This window comes from Galeopterus variegatus, unplaced genomic scaffold (genome assembly GCF_000696425.1).
Source record: "Galeopterus variegatus unplaced genomic scaffold, G_variegatus-3.0.2 Scaffold20, whole genome shotgun sequence".
Taxonomy (NCBI): Eukaryota; Metazoa; Chordata; class Mammalia; order Dermoptera; family Cynocephalidae; genus Galeopterus; species Galeopterus variegatus.
This window is the reverse complement of record NW_007726131.1, coordinates 1,368,187-1,393,711: the sequence shown is the minus strand read 5'-3', so window position 1 is coordinate 1,393,711 and position 25,525 is coordinate 1,368,187. Positions and strand designations below refer to the sequence as shown.

General features: G+C 34.1%; 1 protein-coding gene across 3 annotated transcripts in view; it reads left to right on the top strand.

The window, feature by feature from the left end:
- The window catches only part of KMT2E (lysine (K)-specific methyltransferase 2E), a 96,511-nt gene that overhangs the window by 39,591 nt on the left and 31,395 nt on the right, over positions 1–25,525 (top strand). For all 3 annotated transcript variants that reach the window (XM_008568010.1, XM_008567994.1, XM_008568003.1), the window contains 5 exons: positions 12,496–12,610; positions 13,922–14,151; positions 16,995–17,075; positions 22,160–22,218; positions 23,226–23,398. In XM_008568010.1, coding sequence (XP_008566232.1) covers positions 12,496–12,610; positions 13,922–14,151; positions 16,995–17,075; positions 22,160–22,218; positions 23,226–23,398 — 658 coding nt within the window. The remainder of the gene's footprint in view (positions 1–12,495; positions 12,611–13,921; positions 14,152–16,994; positions 17,076–22,159; positions 22,219–23,225; positions 23,399–25,525) is intronic.

Below are 25,525 nucleotides of genomic sequence, written 5' to 3'. Positions count from 1 at the left end.
TCCTGTATACTTTTCCTCGTTTCATCATGATGTCTAGCTGAGTTTTCTTGTATCTTATTCAGTTTCCTTAGAATTATCACTCGAAATTCCTTGTCATTCATTTCAAAGGCTTCTTGTTCTATAGGATCTAGAGCTTGGGAGTTATTATCCTTTGGTGGTGTACTTTCTTGATTTTTCGTATTTCTGGTATCTTTTCTTTGATGTTTATTCATTGCGGCAGGGGGTTTCACAGTCTACAGGTTTGACACTATTGACTGACTAAAATGTTGCTGTGGTTGCCAATTTGGTATGGCTACCTCAGTGACTGCTCAGTTGGCCACTAGTGCCTTGCGTGTGTGGTTGCCTCAGGTCTTGGGCTTCTCCGGGGAGCCACCTCTCTGGTCAGCTTGGGGTCTGCTGGGCTGCTGGTCTCTGCTGAGCTTCTACCTCCTCTGCTGGACTTCTCCCTGTTCCGTGTGCTCTGGCCTGTGCTGCTGGGTTGTGCCAAGGCACTGCAGAGCGTGTGGTCTCTGCAGACCTTCCCCTTCCCCTGCAGGATGTCTCCCTGCTCTGTGCACGCTAGTCCAGGCTTGGGATGGAGCCGGGTGGCGGCGGTGAAGCCTACCTGCTGCTGGATTGTGCAGCAGTGGCCCCCCCACAGGGTGTGTGGACTCTACGGAGCTTCTATCTCCCTTGCAGAATGTCTCTGTGCTCTGTACGCATTGGGCCGGGCTGCTGGATCGCGCGGCAGCAGTGTGGTCCCCGTGGAGTTCTCGCCTCCCTTCCCGGAAGTCTCCCTGCTCCGAGTGTACTAGGCCAGGCTGGGAATGGAGCCGGGTGCCTGCGGTGAAGCCTACCTGCTGGATCACGCAGTGGCGGCCCCACAGGGTGTGTGGTTTCTGTGGAGCCTCCGCCTCCCATGCCGGATGTCTCCCCACTCTGTGCGCACTGGGCTGGGCTGGGAATGGAGCCGGGTGGCGGCGGTGAAGCCTATTTGCTGGATCATGCAAGGGCGGCCCCGCAAGGCATGTGGTCTCTGTGGAGCTTCTGCCTCCCCCGCTGTATGTCTCCCGGTTCCATATGCACTTGATGTTATGTTTTTATAGTTTAAGTCGGTTGATTTGTGGGAGAGAGTGACGTTAGGGACCGTCTATTCCGCCATCTTGACCGGAAGTCTAATTCTTCCACTTAAAAACCTTCCAGTGACTTTTTATTTCACTTAATATCTTAATTTCTTATGGCCCATAATGCCCTCTTTCTCTAATTTCTTCTCAGTATTCTTCCCTTAACCTACTGTTAACCCCATGTTTATTTATTTATTTTTTTTCCTTTTCTTTTGAACATTCTAAATTTGTTCTGGCTTCAGGGCCTTTGTACTTGCTGTTCCTTTTGCCTGTATCATTCTTCTTTTGTTCTTGACATATAGTCTTAGCTGAACACAAATATCACCTTCCAGTGAAGCCTTCCCTTTTTACATTATCTAAAATAGTATCTGAAATACTTTTGTGAAATCATCTTGTTTTATTTCATTGCATCTTTATCTTTTTACTATAAGCTTCATGACTTACAAACACCTTATCTCTTTTATCACTGACATCATTGTATCTGCAGTACCTAGCACAGGGCTTGGCATATAGTAAGTATTGTGTCATGAATCATATTGCTGGAAGGTCTCATGATTAACCCTGAAGTTTATCAAATGAGAATGATTGTTGAATGTCCCTATCCTAGCTAATTCTATTTCAGTTAAGAAGAGACAGAATCTTCATTGGAGAGATGTAAGGAGCTGTAGAATTGAATGAAAAGTCTCCTGTATGTAAAAAAAAAAAAAACAAATTGGTGTGATTTCAATCACATTAAATGCTACAGTTCTTTAAAGTAGCAGTTGTGGTTAGTATCTATTTTGGGAAGTGGGGAAGTATTAAAAGGCACTAGGAAACTAGCAGAATTAAAATAGTGACTGGAGGGCCGGCCCGGTGGCGCACTGGAGACTGCGCTGCTTGGGAGCGCAGCGGCGCTACCGCCAAGGGTTCGGATCCCATGTGGAGACCGGTTCCCGCTCACTGGCTGATTGCGGTGCGGGCGCAACACCGAGGGTTGCGATCCCGTTACCGGTCAGTAAAAAAGACAAAAAGGAAAAAAAGAAAAAAAATAGTGACTGGAGAGAGATTGAAATTTACTACATACGTTATCTGTTGTATAACCATGGTATAGAATACATTAAGACAGAACATAGAAGGAGGAGGAATATAAAATTCTCCAGTACAAAGAATTTTAACTCATGATGGTATTTTTTTTAAGTGATGCTATTTTTGCTAGGAAATTTTTAATCACATTCTCTTTAATGAAGGATTAAGCAATGCAGTTTCTAGATCACATAGTTAAAGAGTTTAAAATATAATTTTATTTATGGGCCGAGCCCGTGGCGCACTCGGGAGAGTGCGGCACTGGGAGCGCAGCAGCGCTCACGCTGCGGGTTCGGATCCTATATAGGGATGACCGGTGCGCTCACAGCGCTCACTGGCTGAGTGCGGTGCGGCCGGTCTCAAAAAAGGACAAAATATATATATATATATTTTTTTTTTATATATAAATTATAAAATTATATATATATATATAATTTTATTTTCTCAACTCTAGAGTCTATGTAAAGATCTCTTTCTGGAAGCTCTATAGTAATGTGCTATAGAAAAAAAATAGGCACTTGAAACTGATTCAAGCTTTATTTGACTAAACAGCCATATAAAAGATCCTGTTATAAACAAACAGCCACGTAAAAGGTTTCTTTCAGAATTCAGGACTGTCTGTTAAGGGGAAAAAGAGACTCAAAGAAGTTTGGTATGTCATGTGATAACTAGGAATTAAATGGATGGAAGGATAATTGAACATATCTTGCAAAGGACATCAAGTTTGGTAAGGTTTTAAAAATACATTTTAAGAAGAAAGGCTGCTAGAATAAAAAATTTAAAAAGTTTTAAAAAGGAAAGCTGCTAGAGAGAATTAATGGAAACTTCTTGTTGGTGTAATTGAAAGATTCAGAGATTACCAGGAGTTAATTCCTCTCTTAGTAACAAAATATTTGAAAGTCCTTTATTTTCACATTATCTTTGAAAGCAACTAAGTGTCAGATGAATCTAACAGCAGTTAATGCACCCTGTGTTCTATACCTAATAAAAATTAATGTAGGCAAATGTCCTAGGCAGATTGGTCCTGTAATTGAGAGTTGAAGGAACTCAAGGATAAAACATGGAATTATTGGTTGGAATAGCAAGTTAGATATTTTAATATCCCTTTCTTCAATAAAAAGTTTACCAATTTCTACCCTGGGTACCATACAGTCATGAAGATCACCTTGAAATTAGACAGAGTGGTAAGTGCTTTTTAAAAAGGTAAAGGGTTGGATAGAACAAAGGAAACTTATTTGTAAGTGGGAATGAGGGGGAAGGGGTTTTGGAGAGGTAGCGCTTTTTACATGCTCTGATCTCAGGTTCAGGGCTTCTCCTGAACCTACAGAGTATAAGAAAGTTATTTACAGATTACTCATCCTCACATTTGAAATACTTAGCTTTATCTTGCCATACTAGTACTCTGATCACACCATTACCTTGCTTAGGGGAGAGAGAAACTATTAGTGGCTCTGTATAGTTTTTCAGGATAAAAGATCATATTCCCTAGCTTGATACCCAAGGTCCTTCTTGAACTGGCTGGTCCTTGCCTGATTTATCTGCCCTCATCTCTGGCTCCTCCTCCACACCTTTAATTCCAACTGCTCTGAATTTTAGCAAGTCTTTTTAATTTTGTGCTTTCTAAACATCAATGAATGTTGAATTGAAAGTGCTTATTAAAATGGAAATTTCTGAACCTGGTCTTTAAAAATTCTGATTCATTAGGTTTAAGTAGAGCTGTAAAAATTATAACTCACACTACAGGTAATTGTGCTGCTTGTGGTCTGTAGATCACACTTAGAAAAACATTCTCAAATGTGTCATACTGTTGATATCTCTGACTGCATGTGTACTTTTTGTCTGGAATATTTTTTCCATCTCTTCTACCTCTCTATTTCTTGGACTTGTTAATTTGTAATTCCTTAAAATTTGCTTAATGAGGCTACTATTATGGAGGCCGCTGTGCATACCTCTGATGGTACTACTGTAATCATTGATATTCTTGTTTGCCCCACAAGTCAGTTTCTTGAGGATTACCACTTCTTTCACTTATTTTTTAATTTCCAGTATCTCACTGCCTGGTGCTTATTGTGTGCTCAAATGTTTATCAAATGAATGAAAACTATATTATTGTGAATTCCTTGAAGGCAGTGACAGTGTCTTATCTTTGTATTTCCAATGATTCCTGGTGAACATTAGGCAGTCAATATTTGCTTAATCAGTGCCATCTATGGATGTAGTCTCCAGGGGGGTTCAGTGAGCTCTCTGAGGTTTTACAATTCTGCTATTTTAATTTTGAGCTAGGAAAAAATTTAAGCATGTTTGGAATCATGGATGACTAACACTTTGATACTGAATACTGCCATGAGATTTCAGTGCAAGTGCTTGAATTTGTGTTCAGTGTTGTTGGTACACAGATCTCCTAAAAACAGTTTAATGTAATGTTTTTCTAAAACCAAATCTCCAAAGAAGAAAATCCTCCTACTTCTATTGCAGGGAGTTTGTATATTACTTAGTTTTGAGAAACTGCTAAATGAATAAACATCATCCTGTAGTCAAACTAACCTCTTCAGGGCCGGCCCAGTGGCGCACTCGGTAGAGGGCGGCACTTGGGAGCGCGGCGGCGCTCCCGCCGAGGATTCGGATCCCATATAGAGACCGGTCCGCTCACTGGTTGAGCGCAGTGCGGGCACAACACTGAGGGTTGCGATCTCGTTGCCGGTCACGGTACGGGTGCGACACTGAGGGTTGCGATACTGAGGGTTGCGATCCCGTTACCAGTCACGAAAAAAGACAAAAAAAAAAAAAAAAGGAAACTAACCTCTTCATACTTCGTGAAGGTTCCACCTGCCGAGTTTTCTTATCTCTTTGCATATGCACAGGGTATTGTCTTTCTCCATCATTACTAGGTTTCTTATTTTTTTTTTTTTCAGTAGAAGATATATCTTGTACAAAATTCAAATGTTCAGAGTCCTGTGTATCTTTCAGGAGCCTTTTCATCTTCAGTAAAACCTCATGATGTTGTTTCTTATCTTCCTTGTCGCTCAAGTGGATGTGTTCTTCCCTTGAGCCCCCTGGAATCTAGAGCCTGGAACTTTGACCCTTTGCAACTCCTACGAGGTCTTTTTAGGTTCATTTAAATGTTCATACTTACAGACTATCATCATAGGCCATACATGGCCCCTGTCTACATGGCATATAGGAAAGGAGCCATAGCTTGTCAGAGCTTACCATCAGATGTTCTTCTGTGTGAGACCATGCAGCAGCAGTCCATGTTAGGAATATAGTCAGCCATCCAAAAGCTGGGTTTTGTTTTGTTTTGTTTTTCTTCTTTTTTTGGCTTCTCTCCTGACAGGTCAGGCACAAGGAGATGAGATCTACATTAAGCAGGTATGAGAGTCTTCCTGATTTGGAAGCTTCTTGCCCCTCAGAGGCCAATATTTCTTGTAACAACCATAGGTTAGAGCTTTTAAGTTTCTTGCAAGGAACATGTCAGTTATAGGAGTCATTGCATCTTGGAGAAGCTCAAACCAATGGCATTCTCATCAAGTATTTATAATTCTCCCAGCCCAGATACAATTAATTTAACAATCAGAGGTCATTTTTATTAATGTGCCTAGCAGCCATATAGTAATTAACTTGCCAGGTTTTTAGGGGGAACAGAGGTAGAAAGTTAACTAAGGAGCAAAGTCTTATACAGAAGAGGAAAGAGTTCTGTTTTTACCCATACCTTTCTTATGGCATTTACTCTGTTTTTGCTTTGTATGGTAGTTTTTGTGTATCTATCTCTTTTTGCTACCCCTGCCACTTCCCCTAAGATCAGAAACTGATGGATATGAGTGTGTTTTATATATCTTTTTCTACTGTCTAGGAACTAGCAAGGCACATTACACATGAAGTGAATCTTATTGTGGAACTATTTGTTGAGTTACAGTTTATGTGCTTATTGACTAAGGTTCATCCACCAAAAAACTGGGGAAAAAGTCTGTAAGTGGGATTTATCATAGATGGAATCAAAGTGTAGGAATAAATTTTCTGGATGATGTGATATAAACAATGAGGTTTTCCTACAGCATTGCTAGGATTGCTCTTATCTTAATGGCTTCTTTGGAGTAGGGACTGCACAATGACATCTCCAGATTCATTCTTTCATATACTGAAAGCTTATATTAATGGTGGTAATATATAATTTGGGAAGACTGTAGTCAGCAGAAAATGGCATATGTTTCACTATGGTCAGAGACAGAAATACTAAGCTAAAATCACTTCTTGATTTTGGTATAGTCAGCTACTATGTCAAGAGAATTCAGGAAAATGAAGTCCATGAGATCATCACTTTGTAAAGAAGTGTATTATACTAATGGCTGGAGTACTCTGCCTTTCTCTCTGCCATTTGCTATTGAAGAAATAAATCGATCTGAAGAAAGAGAAGTGGTCACCAGGGTTTAAGGGTCTGTCTTAGAAAGATGATTAATAAGATTGAAACCTATGTATCTGGAAGCATGACAGTTCATACAAGATGTGAGTGACCCATTTATATGGATAGGTTCTTAGTCACTTGATATAAAAATGTGAAAACTAGGGGCCACCTTTGGAGTTTTAAAGAAATGAATAAAAGATAATAAAGTAGTCAAGGGGTTTGAATCCCCGTACCAGCCAGCTGCCAAAAATAAAGTATTCCTTTGCAAAGGTTTTGAGTAAAAGTCACTTTTCTCCAAGGAGTGGGTTGAACACATTGGATATTAGATTGAATGAACAATGAGTCTAATGCATTTTGTCAGATTTTATTAATCTACATAAACCTTACATTAGTATATTGTATTATTACATGAAAGCATGTTAGTTTTTCATAGGATGAGCATACCTATGTATAGTCTTTTTAAAAACCTTTCAAGCCAAAAAATTAATAAAACAATTTAAAATTATTAAAAATCTCTGCTGTCAATGATAGCAACTCCTTGGTTACTTAGCTTTTTGGTAAAATTATGAATGGTTTATGTAGTGCTTGCAACTAAGACTAGAATGTTAATCCCATTCCGTTGTTACAACATTTTCTATTTCCTATATTGTTTGTAATAAATTACCTTTACTACAGTAATAGGTCCTGCCTCCTGAAGCTTATAATGTCATTAAAGGAGACAAGGAAAGTAAGTATAGAAAAGTGATGTATGTATATTGCTTTGTGTTCCTGTCAGATTAATGATGCATATATATATACAGTGTAGCAGTAAAACTTACTTTATTTCACTGATTAATGTTCTGAATCACTGACGTAGAATTTTAAAACCTTATGTCAACATTACAAGTTCTCAATGTTGAAGTTTAGTCTTTTACTGTGTGAAAAATTCATATGTATATATGTATTCAACTTTAAGAAAATATATTTTAAAAATCCACATTGTGAAAGGATTACAAGGAAACCATTTTATTTTAAGGCACTGGGAAATATAATTTTGGGAGTTATGGGGATATACTTTAAAAAGAACAAAGTTTATAAAGACTTTGGTAGTCTAGTACCTATTGGGTGCTCAGTAAATACTTATTAAATGATTTAAATACCAACATTGTTTTGATACCTTGCAAATTTAGTGATTTGTTTGAAACAGGTCTAGCTAGACTTGTACTTAGAATAGGACCACCTTATTAGAAGTTTGAATTATTGTGGAATTAAATTATAGAACAATTAAGTAGTATAATGTATCTGCATAATGCATTATAGTTGAGAAAATGTATTTTCACATACTTTATATCATTTGAGCAATATTATATTGCTGGGAAGAACATGAAGCAGATATACTTGTCCCCATTTTACCAACCAAAAAACTTAAGTTTAGAAAGGTGAATACTTATCTATACCCATTGAATAGCAAGCCTTGGATGTGTAAGTCACAACTCTATGTTCTTTCTACTGGAGAAAACACCTTGTTAATTATGATGGAGATTAGAGTCTGGGAAAGAAAATGACAAACGTATGTGAGAAGATTTTTAGCAGCATACAAAAATATTACATGAAAAGTGAAAATTAACAATATAGTAAATAAGTGCTATAGGAATCCTTAGGAATCATAAAATTACGATGAGTTAAAGCACCTGGGAAAGTGCTTCTTAAGGAAAAGTTCTCCTTGAAAAATGTGCTGAAATTAAGTAAGGGTTAAGAGAGATTCTCCAAATAGAGGCTTAGAAGTAGTAATGCTCAGGACATCTTCCTGAGTGGGAGGAAAGGACATAGTATGAGGGTACTTCAAAAAGTTCATGGAAAAAATAGAAAAGATATGAATATTTCTATGAGTTCTTTGAAGATCCCTTGTATAGCATTCTTATTGGTACTCAGTGTATAAAGATATTAAATGTAAGATAAAATCTTGGGGAACTTTTTTTTGTTAGTATGGAAATGCAAATATATATAACAGCAGGAATAATAATTCCAGGTAGCCATTAGTCAGCAGTATTATAAGTTTTGCCAATCTTGTTTCATCCATCCCTCAGTTTTTTTTTTTTTTGAAGTATTTTAAAGCCAATTCCCAAATCATTTTACCTATTTATTATTTAGTATACATCACTAACAGTTAAGAACTTTTTAAAAAAAACTACAGTGTTGTTATCTTATATAACAATATTAACAGTACTTTCTTAATGTAAAATATCCAGTTTATCTTCAAATTTCCCTACTTGTCGCAAAAATGTCTTTTTGTAATTGGTGTGTTCAAATTAGGATCCAAATAAGATCCATACATTCTATTTGATTGAAATGTCTCTTGAATTTCTTTTCATCTGTAACAGTCTTTTTAATTTGTTTTCCCTCATGCCATATACCTATTGATGAAACTGGAAAATTTGGTCAGTAAAGGTTTCAACATTCTGGATTTGGCTGATTTCTTCCTTCTGACATCATATAATATTCTACCTCCTCCATATTTCTGATAAACTGGTATTTAGATGTAGAGCCATAATTAGCTTCAGGTTCTTTTCTTTCATTTTCCTTCTTTTTAGTATGATCATTTATAGGCGGGATCATGTACTTTCTATTGCATAGCATTAGGAGAGGCAAATAAAGCTTGGCTGTCTAACTTCTAGTGATGATAAATGTGATCAACAGTTCAGGTATTGTCATCTTATCTGTCCATCAGTCTTTCATCTTAGGGTTTTGGCATCCATAGTTATTTGCTGCCTAGATCTATAATGTCTTAAGGGTTACAGATTGGTGATTTTTCTAATTTGATTATTCCTTCTGCATTTTTTAGCTGTTAAGGGAACTTCTAAAAGGTGCGGTCAGCATCTCAGTATTGGCTTAGTTAACAAGAGAGTATACTTATTTTAGTTTTATCTAGATCCAGTTGCATATTAGAATCTTTTTTTATGCGTTTCAGTTCTTCTACTTTTTAGAAACATAATTCAAAGTTTTTGGCAGTGATCACTGATTCAGTAATTTAAGAAAACATACAAAGCAATATATAAATGAGTACAAACCAGTATAGCTGCCTCATTCTCTGTTTGAAAAGTGACATATCAAAATTAGGTAAATGAAATCTCATTTGTTTATAGAATGAACACATCACCATGGATTGTTTTGATATGTATTTATTTATAGAAACACAATGCTAATATAGTTTCTTATGATAAATGTTATACCTATATATTATCTAGGTGTTTATGCAAATATAATAAATTGGCTAAACAACACTATAGCAACTACTTACACAGAAATTTATTATCACATAATATCTCTTTAATGCTGCCGTTAAGAATTTATTCAAGCTTTATGATAATGTTCTAGGAGGCTTTAGAGGAAAACTCCTGTGATCTTAATGTAGCAGTTTCTCTTGCTATGAGTTCTTTCCCAGTTGTTGTTCATATGTAGATATAGTAGGTTTGCTCAGATTTAATTAATTTTCTATTGATTGGACATTTAAATGATTTCTGCTCCTATTTCTAGTTTTATGAATAATATTACAGTGAACATCTCAATTCTGCAGGTCTGTCTTAAGTGGGAATTACTTCCGTAGGATAAATTCCCAGTAATGGTGTTACTGGATCAGAAGATGTTTGATTTTCAGTATTTGTCACCAACTTGCTTTCAAATGTATTGTGCTCTAGAAGAGCTTCAAGACCACGGGACTTTTAAAGAATCATTCTGATGATATCTGTAATCCTGCTACCTTTCTGAAAAAAGTATTTTCTTTTTATTTTAATTAATTAAATGATATAGTTTGGGAAAAATCCTTAAAATATATCAACCGATTCTTTTTAAACAATTGTTACCTTTAAAAAAATATTTTTTAGTAAATACAGGTATTAGACATGAGGATTTTAATAAAGTATTTCTGCTTTATTGCATTGCCAGCTTGTCAGTGCTATACCTTTAATTCGAATCATGAAATTATGCAAAGCATTTGTGACTGGTTTATGTGTTTGAACCTATCTGCATTTGCACCAAAAATTTTATTTTATTTCTAACCATTAGCTACTCCAAAATATTGCAGTTTGATCTAAATCCTTAACAATGAATCTTTCTACTCTGCCCACAATTCCTGCCTGTTGCTCTTAGAATAGTATTGCAGATCATTGCTAAAACTTCACTTTTTCTTTCCATGTAATTTTTAAAGAATTTTAAAGGAGACAATATTATAAAGTAATCAAAGGCAGTAACTATCAATTTTATGTGCATTTATCTTTTGTTAAGCATTTGTACCTGCAGGAATCCATGTTGTAGCAATACTACCAGGTATGCAGAAAAGATGAGTGTAAAATTGCAGTGATGCTTTTAATAGTGAAAAATAGAAATAATGTAAATAAGAAAAATTCTTAAGTTATGGTACATTCATATAATGAAAAAAGCAGTTATTACCAAGAATAAGGCAAATATGTATTGACATTTAAAGATGGAAAATGCAAGATGTGAATACATGTAGTATATTCTGTTTTAAAAAAACAAAAATGGCATAGATATATTTACACATAGAAAAATTTATAGAGGATTACATGGCAATATTAATGTGGGAATGTCAGGGGGAGTTGGATGGAGACATGGTCTTTTGCTTTCTTATGTTCTTCTGTATTTAAATTTTATACAGTGAGCAGGTATTAATTTTGAAATTAAACATTGCTTAAAAAATGAGTAAGTGAATTTTTAATTTAATAGATATTAGGTGAGTATTGGTTTTCAAAGTATTTAGAACACGTTGGAGACTCTTCTTTTTGTCATCTCCTTTAGAACTATTTAGAACCTCAGTTTGTGCCTCCTCTTTCTGCTGATTCTGGCACACTGTGTCTCCTAACAGCAGCCACTTAGAGCTAAATTGGGACTTTGTAAAAGGGGTATAGTACACAAGTATTAAAAAGCATTTGACTATAAAAATTGTTTTTTATGCTGCCAGTCTTATGACTACTTCGAGTGTAACCATTAAGAAGTCTTAAACTATTACTAGTGGAAATAGTACTAACTTCTAAGGGCAAGTTTTGAATAAGACGTAGGATAGGGTTGTCATAAAAAAATCGTTTCAAGTTGTGTCTATAGTATTGTAAAATATAGACACAGAAACAAATCATGTTGTGAATGTGCAAGGGGGAGTTTAATTTCAGTGTGAATTGACCTCAGATGTTGATTCACTACAGCACTTATTAGGACTAGTGAACATAGGTCTCAGGAGGATTGGTGTGAGTAAAGAAATTGGGAAAATGATGTATGTAAAATGCTAGGCCAAGAACTTAGGAGTCAACAACAGTGGGCATGTCGTTACTCCCAGTTTTATGTATAGTTCGTCAGTGACCATCTCTTAACCCTTACCAGGCCAGAACTGCTGATCTTACTCTACTACAGGCTGCTACTTATGATTTTTCAGGTTTAAATTCTGTTTAATTGTGAGATTTCACACTCCTTAACTTTACTGACATTTCCAAAGCTCTGTTATATCTCAGCACACTCAACAAATACATATAGTCTTGAAGTTGAAATGCATACTTCACATTCAAGTTGAGGTCCAGATAGATTGTATGTCCTTAATCCTGCTAAATTATTTTTACCATGTTTTTCCACCCCTCTGCTTAGTGTTCCCATGGCTCTGAATAAATTAAATAATGTTTGGTAAATTAAATAATAAAAAAAAGTAATTTTTTTAAATGATAGGGAGGGAACTATATTTGAACTTGGAGTGGGACATTTATTTTTTAATTAAACAAAAGTTTGTTATGACACAGAATTCAAATAGGGTATATCTTATCCACAGGGTGTCTACGTACTATAAATAGACATAGTATTTGTACAGCCAATATTTAGTATAAGTACCCATTTTTAATTGATTAAAAGAGAAAAAATGAATGGAATAATCTTTGATGCAACTTTTTTTTCCCCTAGACCAGAATCTGTAGAAGCTAGCCCTGTGGTAGTTGAGAAATCCAACAGTTATCCCCATCAGTTATATACCAGCAGCTCTCATCATTCACACAGTTACATTGGTTTGCCCTATGCGGTAAGTGCCAAATATTTCTTTGGAAGGATATTTTTTAAATTTAGAGGTTGAAATTAGATGCGTGTGGAATTGTGCTTAAAACTGCTTATTTAAAAGCAAAGTTGTTTCATACTATTTAAACAATTAGGTATATAATTTATAGTTTATTTTTTCATTAATCTATCCATATTATTTAAGGGATTAAAATTCTATTAGAGAAACGACCTAGAGGTGATATAATCTTGATTATTTTACAGTTTATGCTGTTAGTAGCTTAATGTTATATTTATTTATCTTCTCTATAGAAAGACTGTGTAGGTAAGGTTGTATTGTACTATCTAAATTAATTCTAAACTATACAGTAATTTATACAGTTACCTTTTATTGAGTGCTTGTTATGTGCCAGATTCCATGCTAAGCACTTTTACATGTGTTATCTTGTTTAGTTCTCAGAAGCAACATCATGAGATAGGTTTAGTTTTCATTCTTATTTTGTGGCTGATAAAATGAAAGCTTATGTAGGTTAACTTATTCAATATTGTATAGCTAGTAAGAGACAGAGTTTAGATTCAAATGTAGTTGCAGAACTGAACATATTCTTGATGTTTTTTTTTTTTGTCTTTTGTCTTTTTCCGTGTCCGGCAACGGATCGCAACCCTCAGTGTTGCCCCCGTACCGGACCGGGGACCGGCAACGGGATTGCAACCCTCGGCGTTGCCCCCACGCCTCGCTCAGTCAGTGAGCGGGAACCAGTTCGTATGTGGGATCCGAACCCTCGGGCGGGAGCGCCGCCTCGCTTCCCAAGCGGCGCACTTATCCAGTGCGCCACCGGGCCGGCCCATATTCTTGATGTTTTATGGATGTACAATTATGAGAGATTTTTACTACTTGGACCAGAATAAAAATTACCAAGTTAAAAAAAATCTTATATATATTTTGTAGTGATAGTGTCTTTTCTTATTATATTTGTTATTCTTTAGCCTCCATATTCCTGAGGTTTTTAAAAAAATCTCTATTCTCATATCTTATGCTTACTTTCATTTTGAAGGTGGGGCTATGTGACCAACCATAGTACTATGAAAATATCTTCTGATTTGTGGGGATAATGAAGTTTGGATGTGAAGGTGACCATCTCCACCTTGCAGATAGATATACTCACTCACTACTGTGGTTCGATATCTAGCTTCACCAAGTCATTATTTTAAAGATATTAAGGAAAAAATGGGCCAATTTCATCTCTTGAGTATTCAAATTAAGGGTTGAATTTTATTTAAGTTTATATCATTGTTGAAATTAAATAATATTATGCTGTATTTGTGTTCACCTATCCAGGACCATAATTATGGTGCTCGTCCTCCTCCAACACCTCCGGCTTCCCCTCCTCCATCAGTTCTTATTAGCAAAAATGAAGTAGGCATATTTACCACTCCTAATTTTGATGAAACTTCCAGTGCTACTACAATCAGCACATCTGAGGATGGAAGTTATGGTACTGATGTAACCAGGTGCATATGTGGTTTTACACATGATGATGGATACATGATCTGTTGTGACAAATGCAGGTAAAATATTTCATACCATTAGTTTGTTTTCCTTGAATGCTGCTAACTTTTGATTGTTAATGTTGGGAAAGATGACTAAACTCACTTTTTAAGGAATTAATGAATGCATTTTTAAAGTGGGACTTCTGCTACTATGGATGAAGTCAATTTTGTTCTCAGAAAAGGCCCCTATGGGAAAAAAGCTATCTTAAAGTTTATTAGATATCTCCATTGTCAATTGAGTAATAGGCAATCAGTTTTTAACTTTATTTATGTAGGATCACATTGCTCTTTTCACCTAGTTCAGTAGTAATACAAACACATGCTGTAGTAGACAAGAAAGAAATGAGAGGAGAATTGAGTCATTTGTATTTCCTTTAGAATTATTTGTGCTGTATAGTCAACTGGGATTTTCCAGTTTGGGGAAATTAAACATTTTGATTGATGTTTGTTTGTCCTGACTCTCTCACCTCCTTTTGACTTGAACCTTGCAGCACTCTGGAGTCTCCTTGAACCAGAACCACAGTCTCCCCTCCCCCAACCCTGGTTCAACCACCAAGAAAGGCCTCCTCCCCTAGAGAAGGTGTGATTGGGATAGAAAGTTGGATTTTGTTTCATTTTTGGTTTTTGGCGGTTTTGTTTTTTGGGGTTTTTTTGGTGGAGGGAGGGATCTGGGGAGGATGAAGAGGGAACAGTAGGATCTGAGCCTGAAAGTTACTAAGTCCATCCCCTGTGTAGGGTGGGGAGCAGAGATTATTCAAGTAGTACATTGTAGAGGGTAAGAAAATTTGGTAGTTTTACAGAATCCTGGGTCTGATCCTTGTGGCATAGCTTCATTATTTGATTTGAAGTAGTATGGCATATACCCATAATTTGAATGTGAGTATAAAAAATGCATCCTAGAGCTGAATATATATCACTTCACATTATTTGTAATATTGTTTCCATCTATTAGATTAGGTGATTAGGAATTGGATATTATTGATATAAAAATACATTTGGAGTTATATTTCAAAAAGCTCGTTTACTTTTGCCAAAAAGTAGGAAATTAGGGTGTTAAGTGGGATGTGAAATTCGATATTTTTATGGAAAGTTGTAATACTTTGAATTTATGTTAGTAAGAAAAACATATTGTGGTACCTTTTCAAATTTGAAAATAAATTCTCATTACCTGTGATACCATGATTATCATGAGGAATGACCTCAGTAAATTTATGAGGAAGGCGTTTCTAATATGAGAAAAAAATTTAAAGATAAATTTATTTTTATCTTGCTTTCCTCATATTCCTCATCTTGCTTTCCTCATATTAGAAAATGTCAATTCATATTGTAGCCAATAATATAAAAGAGCTTTCTCTTAGCTGATCATATCTATTGTTACAACTTACATACCATTTGGCCATGTTTTTATTTTAATGCATAATCCAAGAAGTGTTTTTCTTTTGATTTAATTAAAATGATCTATATATAATATACAGTTATCTCTATTAGAGAATAGTGAGATTGTCCTTAGGATTTTTTATATACACTTAGAAACTCGTGAAGGACCAGTTCACAGTTTTTGGATTACTCAAGGTATTTGCTTCTCAATGTCTGCTCTTTTTGCTATGAATCTACTTTTTGTTATTCCATTTTTCTATTGCTCAATCTGTAGTATACCACAAGGCTTAATCTTTTTTTTCTCTATTCTTACTTTACATTGCCTCTTTGAGTTTTTTTCATGTTCTTACTGCCTATCCTCATCGCTTTCAAGTCTGACATCTATAGCTCTGATCACTTATTTTCTAGCTTTATTTCTTCTGTTGTCTGCGTGACATCATTACTTACCCCGCAAATTTAACTTGTTATTCTAACCTTCCTTGTCATTTACCCTGCTTTTCTTTTTCACTTCTTTGATATGTATTCCATACCCTCTACATTCTATCAGTTCATGGCCCAAGATTCTCAGTTGAGAACAACACAATAGCAGTTAGTTTAGTAGTTTTGTATTAGAAATGCCTAATTATAATGGAAAGAATAGCTAATACTGTTTTTGGAAATAGGCATATATATTGACTTTAGACAAAGTCTTGGCAATAAAATACAATAATAATAACAAATAGAGAAGTTTGTCTCAAGCTGGTCCATGTATTTCATTTAAATTAATTAGGTTTACTCTCTGTCCTCATGGAATGCCTCTTGGATTCTTTAACTTCTTTTTCTCTGTTATTACTATAGTTCTGTCCTTCTTTAACTCAAGTCTGGAATGTTGGAAAAGCCTCTTAGTTGGTCTTTCTGCTTCCAGTTTCTTCTTTGAATTAATTTGCCACCAAAGCACCTGTAATTGCTACCTTTGACATTCCAAGTCCTGTGTAATCAGACATTAATCCAACCCTCCCCTCCCAACCCATTTCTCAAAATGAATAGTTCTCTTCATAGATATTGACTGCCCTCTGGCCACTTTCTCCTCAAATCTGTTAACTGTAAATGTTGCTATAATCACACCTTTTCTTTCTGTTTCCCAAATGAGGTTCTGTTCAAGTCTGTTCTCCAGGGTGCTTTCTCCATTAACTTGAAGTAGTGTGGACACTTCGTGATATCTAACAATATTTGTAACCTATACATTTTACATTTTAAACCTTTTACATTTTAAAATTGTATTTGCTTTTTTTTTTTTACAGAAATTTATTTTGTGTATCTTATATTTGTCCTCTTGTTTTTGCATCTCAAAATTTTATCTCCCTGAAGACACGTTTCTATGAATTCCTCAATATCACCTGTTAGAGTGCTAAGTTCAAAGTAGGCACTCATTATGTGATAATCAAGTCAAATCTTAATTTAAAGATGATTTTAATAATATTTTGTGTTTTTTTTTTTTCTTTAAGTGTTTGGCAACATATTGACTGCATGGGGATTGATAGGCAGCATATTCCTGATACCTATCTATGTGAACGTTGTCAGCCTAGGTAAGTTGCACATGCCCAATAAGATTACCAGTAATTTTACTGAGGTAATTTTTGGTTAGTAGAAATTTATTTATGAATTCTAGATTAAAGAATAAATGAATCACTGTATTTCATCATTTCTAAGATGTACTTTTTCATTTTTAAGTTTATCATTATTTTTGTATTCTGACATTTCTAAAATCCAGAGGAATCTTTCCATTGATTTTTTTTCATGGTTTAGTTTCTTTTTACTTTATTAATGATGCATAAAATAATAGTTCATCTTTTAACTGATAGCATTTTTCTCCACTGGAATGCACTGTGTTAAAGAGTTATAGAAGAACATTCCCTTCATTACAGAATTTGGTAGGTCTGTCATTCCTCCATTTGAATCTTTTATTATGTACATTTCAAACCTGTTATATAATGAACCCGTATGTTTGCACCACCCCACTTCAATAATTATCAAGTCTTTTTTCATCTATACTGCATGTATTTCTTCCCTTAACATATTATTTTAAAGAAAATCCAAAATATTATTTCATTTAAATGTATCCATATGTATTTCTGTATATATGAGGGGACTTCAAAAAGTTAATGGAAAATGGAATTAAAAGATAAAAATAAAAAATGTAAACTTTATTTCTCAACATAAGCTTACAGTTTCGGAGGCTGGAAAGTCCAAAGTTCAGGAAACACATCTGGTGTGGGTCTTCTGAGATGGCTTTACAGCAATGTAGTGGTCTCACATGGTAGAAAATGGCAGAGCAGAGAGAAAGAGTCATTCACTCTCCTTTTAAAGCCCTCAGAACCATGCCCCTGACACCATTATTAATCCATTCACTATAGCATGGTCCTATAATCTAATCACCTCTTCAAGGCCCCACTTTTCAACTACCATAATAGGATTTCCCACCCTCAACAGTTTCAGTGGTAATTAGGCTTGAATATAATTCATATATTCAATTAATATATGAATGTTAGGGGACACAATTCAATTAATCCATAGCCACATCTTGTCCCTTTTTAAAATAGGTTATCCATTTGTCAACTGTTGATTTCTTTGGGGCATTGTCCCCATAAACTTTTTGTAAACCATCAGTTATTTCACCATTTAATGTTTGTTCTTGCTTCAATTTTAGCAGAATTCATGTTGCTCTGATAGGGGATCTTTTCAAACTGCTGTCTTATCCTTCCTAGTGCCTCAAACTAGATCCTGTTCAGGTGTTATCACTAGTTAGTATGTGTTTATTTTGGTACAAAAAATTTTTGCAATCCATGCATAGTTATTTCATAATATGCATTTTCTTTTTTTTTTTTTTTTTTAAAGATGACCGGTAAGGGGATCTCAACCCTTGGCTTGGTGTTGTCAGCACCACGCTCAGCCAATGAGCAAACTGGCCATCCCTATATAGGATCCGAACCCGCGGCCTTGGTGTTATCAGCACCGCACTCTACCAAGTGAGCCACGGGCCGGCCCCATAATATGCATTTTCCACAAACTTTTTGAAGACCCTTTATATGTATTTATGTGCATGTGTATCTCAGAATATATATCTATCTGTAAACGAATTCTTAAAAAAGAAATAACCACAAAATCATTATTGTGCATGCAACAGAATTTCCGTATCATCATCTAGCCACTATTATATTATTGATTGGTTGATATACATCTCTGAAATCTCTAGTATCTAAACCTACTGTCCTCATTCCTACCACCCCCGATCACCTTCACATTATGTTTAGGGAACTCAGTTGTTTATTCTGATGAGTTTTGCCAGTTGCATTCTCATGATTTCACAAGTTTCTCTGTACTGTATTTCTGTAAAAAGTTATCTATGATGATAAGCTTGATCAGATTTAGGTTTAATTTTTCTTTTTTCAGACTAATTCATAGACTATGTTCTATCAGGTGACACAATATCTGGTTGTCTCTTAAGATGGGAGCCATTGACAGTCCTTCTTTAGATCCATAAACATATTAGCAGTTGCAAATTAATGATATGTTAATTCTGCTGTTTATCAGTTATTAGCTGGAATATTTCTATAGAAACAAACTTCCTCATATTAACTGTTCACTTCTCTTAAGGTATATTTCAGTGAGAAAGGCAGAATAAAAATGCTTGTTGATTTTTAGTCTTTACCAGTTTTGAGAATAATGAAAAAACTTTAAGTATCATTATGCACTCATGGATTTAGATGTAGTGGATGTCAGTCTACTGCAGTTATTATCCTTATTGATGCTTAAATTTCATTCTCTTTTTGGTCAGTGGGGACCTCTTCAGGTTGGCTGTTAAATCCTTTTGACAGTACCCTAGTGCAACTTGATAGCTTCTTTACTATTTAGTATGACAAGATGTTTCAGGCTTATTTTACACTTCTGTGCCCAAACTCAGAATTGGTTTTCAAGACTAGAATCTGTGAGTTAGTTATGCTCCTTCCTCCTAGATTGTCCACTGTTTCTAGTCTTTTTAGCAGATCAGAAATTATGTTTTATCTACTTGTTTATTTTTATGGTAAAATAAATGAGTTTATACTGATAATTGCAATTCAAATTTAGAAACACAAGTTTTTATTTAACCATTTCTATATTGCATCTATATCTCCTTTTATCCTAATTCTTAACAACACAGAGAATACTGTGATTAAAATATCACACAATTACTCAATTGCTTAATCTCACAGAAGAATACAACAGTATCAGAGTTAGAACACCATTAGGGTATAGTCTCCAAGTGGTGTATGGTCAATTTATTGTGTTTAAAGCCCCTTGCAAGAATTTCACTGTGTGGTTTATAGTACCAACTGGATACACACTTACGCAGTTTAGGTTATTAGTTTTATTTTATTTTTTATTTTGTAAAATTAAACTCTTTGAATTAATTGTAGATTCACATGCAGTTGAGAAATAGTGCAGAGGGAGGCTGTGTATCCTTTACCTGATTTTCCGCAGTGGTAACATCTTGCAAGACTATGAATACAGGATCAAAACTAGGATATTAACATTGATACAGTCAAGGTATAGAACATTTCCATCACTGCAAGGATTTCTAGTGCTGCCTTTTATATAAAGTCACTCCCACCTTCTACTCCCATTCCACCTCTCCCTTGTTAACCCTTGGCAACCACTAATATATATTCCATTTCTATAATTTTGTCATTTCAATAATGTTATATAAATGGAATCATACAATATGTGACCCAGTATGTGACATTTTGGGATGGTCTTTTTCACTCAGCATAATTCCCTCTGGAGACTCATCCAATTTGTTGCATGTATCACTATTTCATTTTTTTTTTATTTCTGAGTAGTATTTCATGGTATATATGTACCACAGTTTGTTTAACCATGTACCCATTGAAGAACATTTGGGTTATTTTTACTTTTTTGGTTATTACATGTAATTTTGATAGGTATATTTGTGTATAGGTTTTTGTGTGAACCTAAGTTTTCTGTTCTCTGGGATAAATGCCCAGGAGTGCAATATCTCTGTTGTGTGGTAGAGCATATTTAGTTTTATAAGAAATTGTCAAATTATTTTCCAGAATGGCTATACCATTTTACATTCCCACCAGAAATGTATGAGTAATTTAGTGATTTTTGATTTTTATGAACTGCTTTTTATATTTTATCTACTTTTACAATTATATACTTTATAATTATGTAAGAAATAGTTTTATCATTCTGAAGTCAAATATATAAAACAAGGTATATTCAAATAAGTCTAACTTCTATCCCTGTTTCTTCCAACCCAGAAATTACAATTTTTAAAAATTGACTTTTCTTTTCATTGCTTTTCTTATACACAGATATATACCTATATATTTTGTATTTCCCTCCTTACTTAGGTAAGCAGCAGCATATTATATAGAGTCCTTGCCACATTTATTATTTTCTCTTAAAAATATATGCTGAAGATTACTTTATGGTAGTATATAGAGATTGACTTATTTTTTTCTATAGTTTCAAGATACTTTTATAAATGTACTATAGCTTATTCAACTAGTACTCTTTGGGTGGATATTTGAGTTGTTTCCAGTCTTTTGTTATTGCAAATAGAAGTGGGATTGTTCAGTGAAAGGATAAGTGTATATGTAAGATTTTGTTAGATATTGCCAATTTCCCCTCTGGTAGGAGCTGTGCAGTTCTGAATTTCCACCAGTAATGGATAAGCATGACTATTTTCCCAAGCCTAACAATAGAATCTGTGACAGATTCAGATTTTTGCCAGTTTAATTAGGTGAGAGAAGTGGTCATGTCAGTGTAGTTATACTTTTTGTGTTTCTCTTATTGTGAGTGATGTCTTTCTATGTGGTTTTGTTTCACTTTATGATAGTTATATCCTTTTACCGAATAGTTTTTGATGGGGTAAATATTTATTGATAAATTCAGTAAGAATTGGTTAAAACCTAACCATTAAGAGGGCAGTCAGTTGAGAAAGATCTGCTTATCATTCTGTGACAACTAGTATACTTATCTGTGATGCTTAAGATAGTTACATGTCCCAGTAGATGTTAAGGCAAGACTGTTACTGAATTGTAGACATTTTAGTCTAGAGCTCTTATTCTCCCATATAAGAATAATGTGGTGTTATTTTGTCTCTAGACTAATAAGCACGGAAAAAAGTAAAATAAATTACTATGGATGATGTAGTTCATGGGTATAGGCTGAGGGAGGTTAATGAAATGTTTTACTTTATTGCAAAATTTCAGAAGCAGAAATAATTTGAGGCAAATGCTAATACTGTAGTCAATTCTAATTATATTATACATTTACTTTAAGAAATTAAACTTTTTATTTTAATTACATTGTTAACATTATGTTTTTTCCCAGACTTTTTGCTTCAAATATTCAATTTGAAAAAAAAAATGTGCTTGTTTCCTAAGTAAAAATTTTTCTTAACAGAGAGAAATGGAGTCACTTAACTGGCACTTACTGCTATAATATATCTAAACTATAAGACAAGGGATGTTGTATATTTTTTATACTGTCAGTTTTTCACTAAGAATATTAAAGAAATATAAAGTGTGTCACATTTAACACAGATCTTCATATCTAAATTTATGAAATTTTGATAAATAATCATGTTAATATTTTAATGTAGGAATTTGGATAAAGAGAAGGCGGTGCTACTACAACGCCGGAAAAGGGAAAATATGTCAGGTGGGTAAAAAGGACCTTAACTAAGTTAAGATTAGTGCAATTGAGAAAATAACTGGTCTGCATATTTTTAGTTAGATGTAAACACCTTATTGATGAATGTTGATATAGTTTACAATCTCAGATATAGATTTTAAATATTCTTTTTTGCAGATTATAGAATAAGTATTTACTTATTTTAGGAAATATGGAAATAGAGGAAAAATAAATAATTTAAATCACCCATAATTTTCCTACACATACATGACCTATTGGTTTAAAGAAGGAAGTGTTGGTTAGAGTGTGGTAGTGATACTACCAAGGTCAAGGATTTGGATCTTCATACAGGTGGGCTGCCAAAAGAAAAAGAAAAAAGAATTGAAGAAGAAAAATATTTTTGTTCTTCAGAAAGATGGTGATACATTAGTTTATCATGTGGAATATGATTTCTTTCATTTTTAGGAATAGAATTTTATGAATTTTCTAAATTCTGTATAACATATGGCAGTTTTCATTTTGGCTTAAAACATGTTGATACCAATGTAGGAGGTTTTGAATAACTGTAGTTTATTCTGCCATCCCTCTTTGATGAACGTTTGGGTTGTTTCCAATATTTTGTTTTGTGTTGTTTTGTTTTTGGGTTTTTTTTGTTTTGTTTTTTTTGATGGCTGGCTAGTATGGGGATCCATCCTCAACCTTGGTGTTATAACGTTTTGCTAGATATGGCTAAATTCCCCTTTGTAGGGAATTTTGAATTTCCACTGGTAGTGTGTGTGAGTGCCTGTTTCCCATAGTTACACAACCAGAGTATGTTGTCAGACTTTTGGATCCTTTCTAGTTTAATGTGTGAGAAATTATATTTGTAGTTTGCCTTTAAATGTATCTTATGAGTGAGGTGAGTGAAGTGAAAAAATGTGTTTATTCTTTAGAAACATGAAGATAACAATACTTTGTCATGTAGAGTGCTGCTTTATTTTATTGTTTGAAATAGAGATATTACATGTGCAGTAATTTTTATTTTGCCTTTGAAGATGGTGATACCAGTGCAACTGAGAGTGGTGATGAGGTTCCTGTGGAATTATATACTGCATTTCAGCATACTCCAACATCGATTACTTTAACTGCTTCGAGAGTTTCCAAAGTTAATGATAAAAGAAGGAAAAAAAGTGGGGAGAAAGAACAAAACATTTCAAAATGTAAAAAAGTACGTTTTTTTTTTTTTTGTTTATAGATGAGTAGATAAGATAGATAAGGAGCTGAGTTTTATAGGAAAGGCAGGAGAGGATAATAGCTAAAAAGGTGGCAGGATCTAGCAAAAGTTTTTGGTTTCTTTTAAATAATTAAGTGTATTTAAAAATTTTAATGTGTTTGAAAGATTGAAGTGGAATAGAGAAGAAACTTTGCAAATTGCTTTGAAATCATCACTCTAATGGGACTAATCATAGAAATGCAAAAGCTAAAATAAAATAGAAAAGATTGCTATTCTAGAGAATAGGCCTAGCAGTCCTAAATTTTTAATAACATTAACAGGTAAAGGAGCATATAATGATTGTTTATAGCTATAGCTCTATTTGATTTATATTTAACTATTTTAATAAGACTCCCAATTTGTTAAATTTCTTACCACATAGATATTTTTTCTTTACTTAAATTTTGTTATAGTTATCCCTATATCTGATGGCAAAAAGCTATTTATAAGCTAATTTTTTCATCAAATTCATTATCATTGCTAATGAATACTTTTGTCATATAAGGTAAAAAATACTTTCTACAATGACTATATTGCTGTTGTAGAGTGAAATTATACCTAGTTGTGAAATCAAGCCTTCAAAAAAAAGCTTTATTTTTCTTGAGTAATTCCTCATGATATAATTGATTTAATAGGCAGCATAAACACATTTTTCATTTTTTAATTTCATCTCCCTGTTTAAAATAATCTCAACTGTCTGGCAGTCTTCATGTATATGTGCCACTTCTTTTCTGTTACTCTTCTGCTTGTATTTTATTCAATATGGACAACTTACTGTTATCAGATTCTACCTGCCCTTTCTGTCATGGTGACTTTGCTTATATTGTTTCCTTCATCATTTGGAATATTAACTTCATTTTTTACCTTTTAAACTCCTACTATACCTTGAGGCCCATCTCAAGAACTACTTCCTCATGAAATTTGCTTTTCTCCTACCAAATATGATCTTTCTTTGCACCCCATCATGGCACTTGAATCTTTTATTCCAGCACTTAACCACACATTACCTTGTTTCATTGTGATTTTTCTCATTTCCAATCTATTGGAATTTACACAAAGTAAATTTTCTTTGTTTATTGTATAAAAGTTACTTTGAAACCTTATCCTCATATATTTCTGTTTTTAGGTCATTTGGATTTTATAGATTCAGCATTTTTTCTGGCTGGGATGACTTTTGGGTATTTAAAATGAATTAACCTTGTGTCTTGGATTGTGTCTTATTTATTTCCAAATATTGCTGTGTATTTAAAAAGGAAGGATTTTCTCTGGTATTAAGTTCGTAGGGGAAAAAAAAGAATCTAGGAACTGGTCATAAAAGATATATCTAGTTCACTCTTATTATTTGAGGGCAATATGTAATATAAAATATATAGCAAAAGGACATAGTTTCACTTTTCATTCAGCCTATTTTTATGGCTAATAGTTGAAAATGTGAATGGACTTAGCAATAAATATTCTGGCAGATGACAGTTTTTAAATAATCATAAAGCCCTATTAAGGTATTGTTGGTATTTCAGCAATTCAAGACTGTGACACGAAGTATTAACATTATTAATAATGCAAAATAAAGTATTAAAAGACATAAATTTTATATTGTGATCCATATATTAATTTGGATTTTTAAAGTAATATTTTTAAATTTTAACTTGTTAAGATTTTTTTCATACTGATTTTGATTTTCCTTTTAGTTCATAAAACTGTTATCAGCAAATATTACTTATGAATGTTCTATTACCATTTTTCTTTCAGTGTTTCTTCTCCAAACCAAACTTGTATCTTCCTTGACCATCCTTTAAATTCTTTTTTGTTTGTTTTTTGTTTCCACAGCACAGCCATTACCCGGGCTCTAAAATCTTTTGGTCATCTTAAGTATTCAACATCCAGATTTGTTCTCAAAAGCTCTATTGATTTTTTTTTCAAAATCTCTCTTTGATATATTGGGTTTTTTTTTCTTTTTACTGCTACAAATTTAGTCTAAGCCCTCCTACCTCATAGTAATCAGTGTTATCTTATCTTCTTCCCTCTTTAATCTATTCTGTATTTGGTTATCAGATTTCCTTTTAATATCATTTATATTCTTTC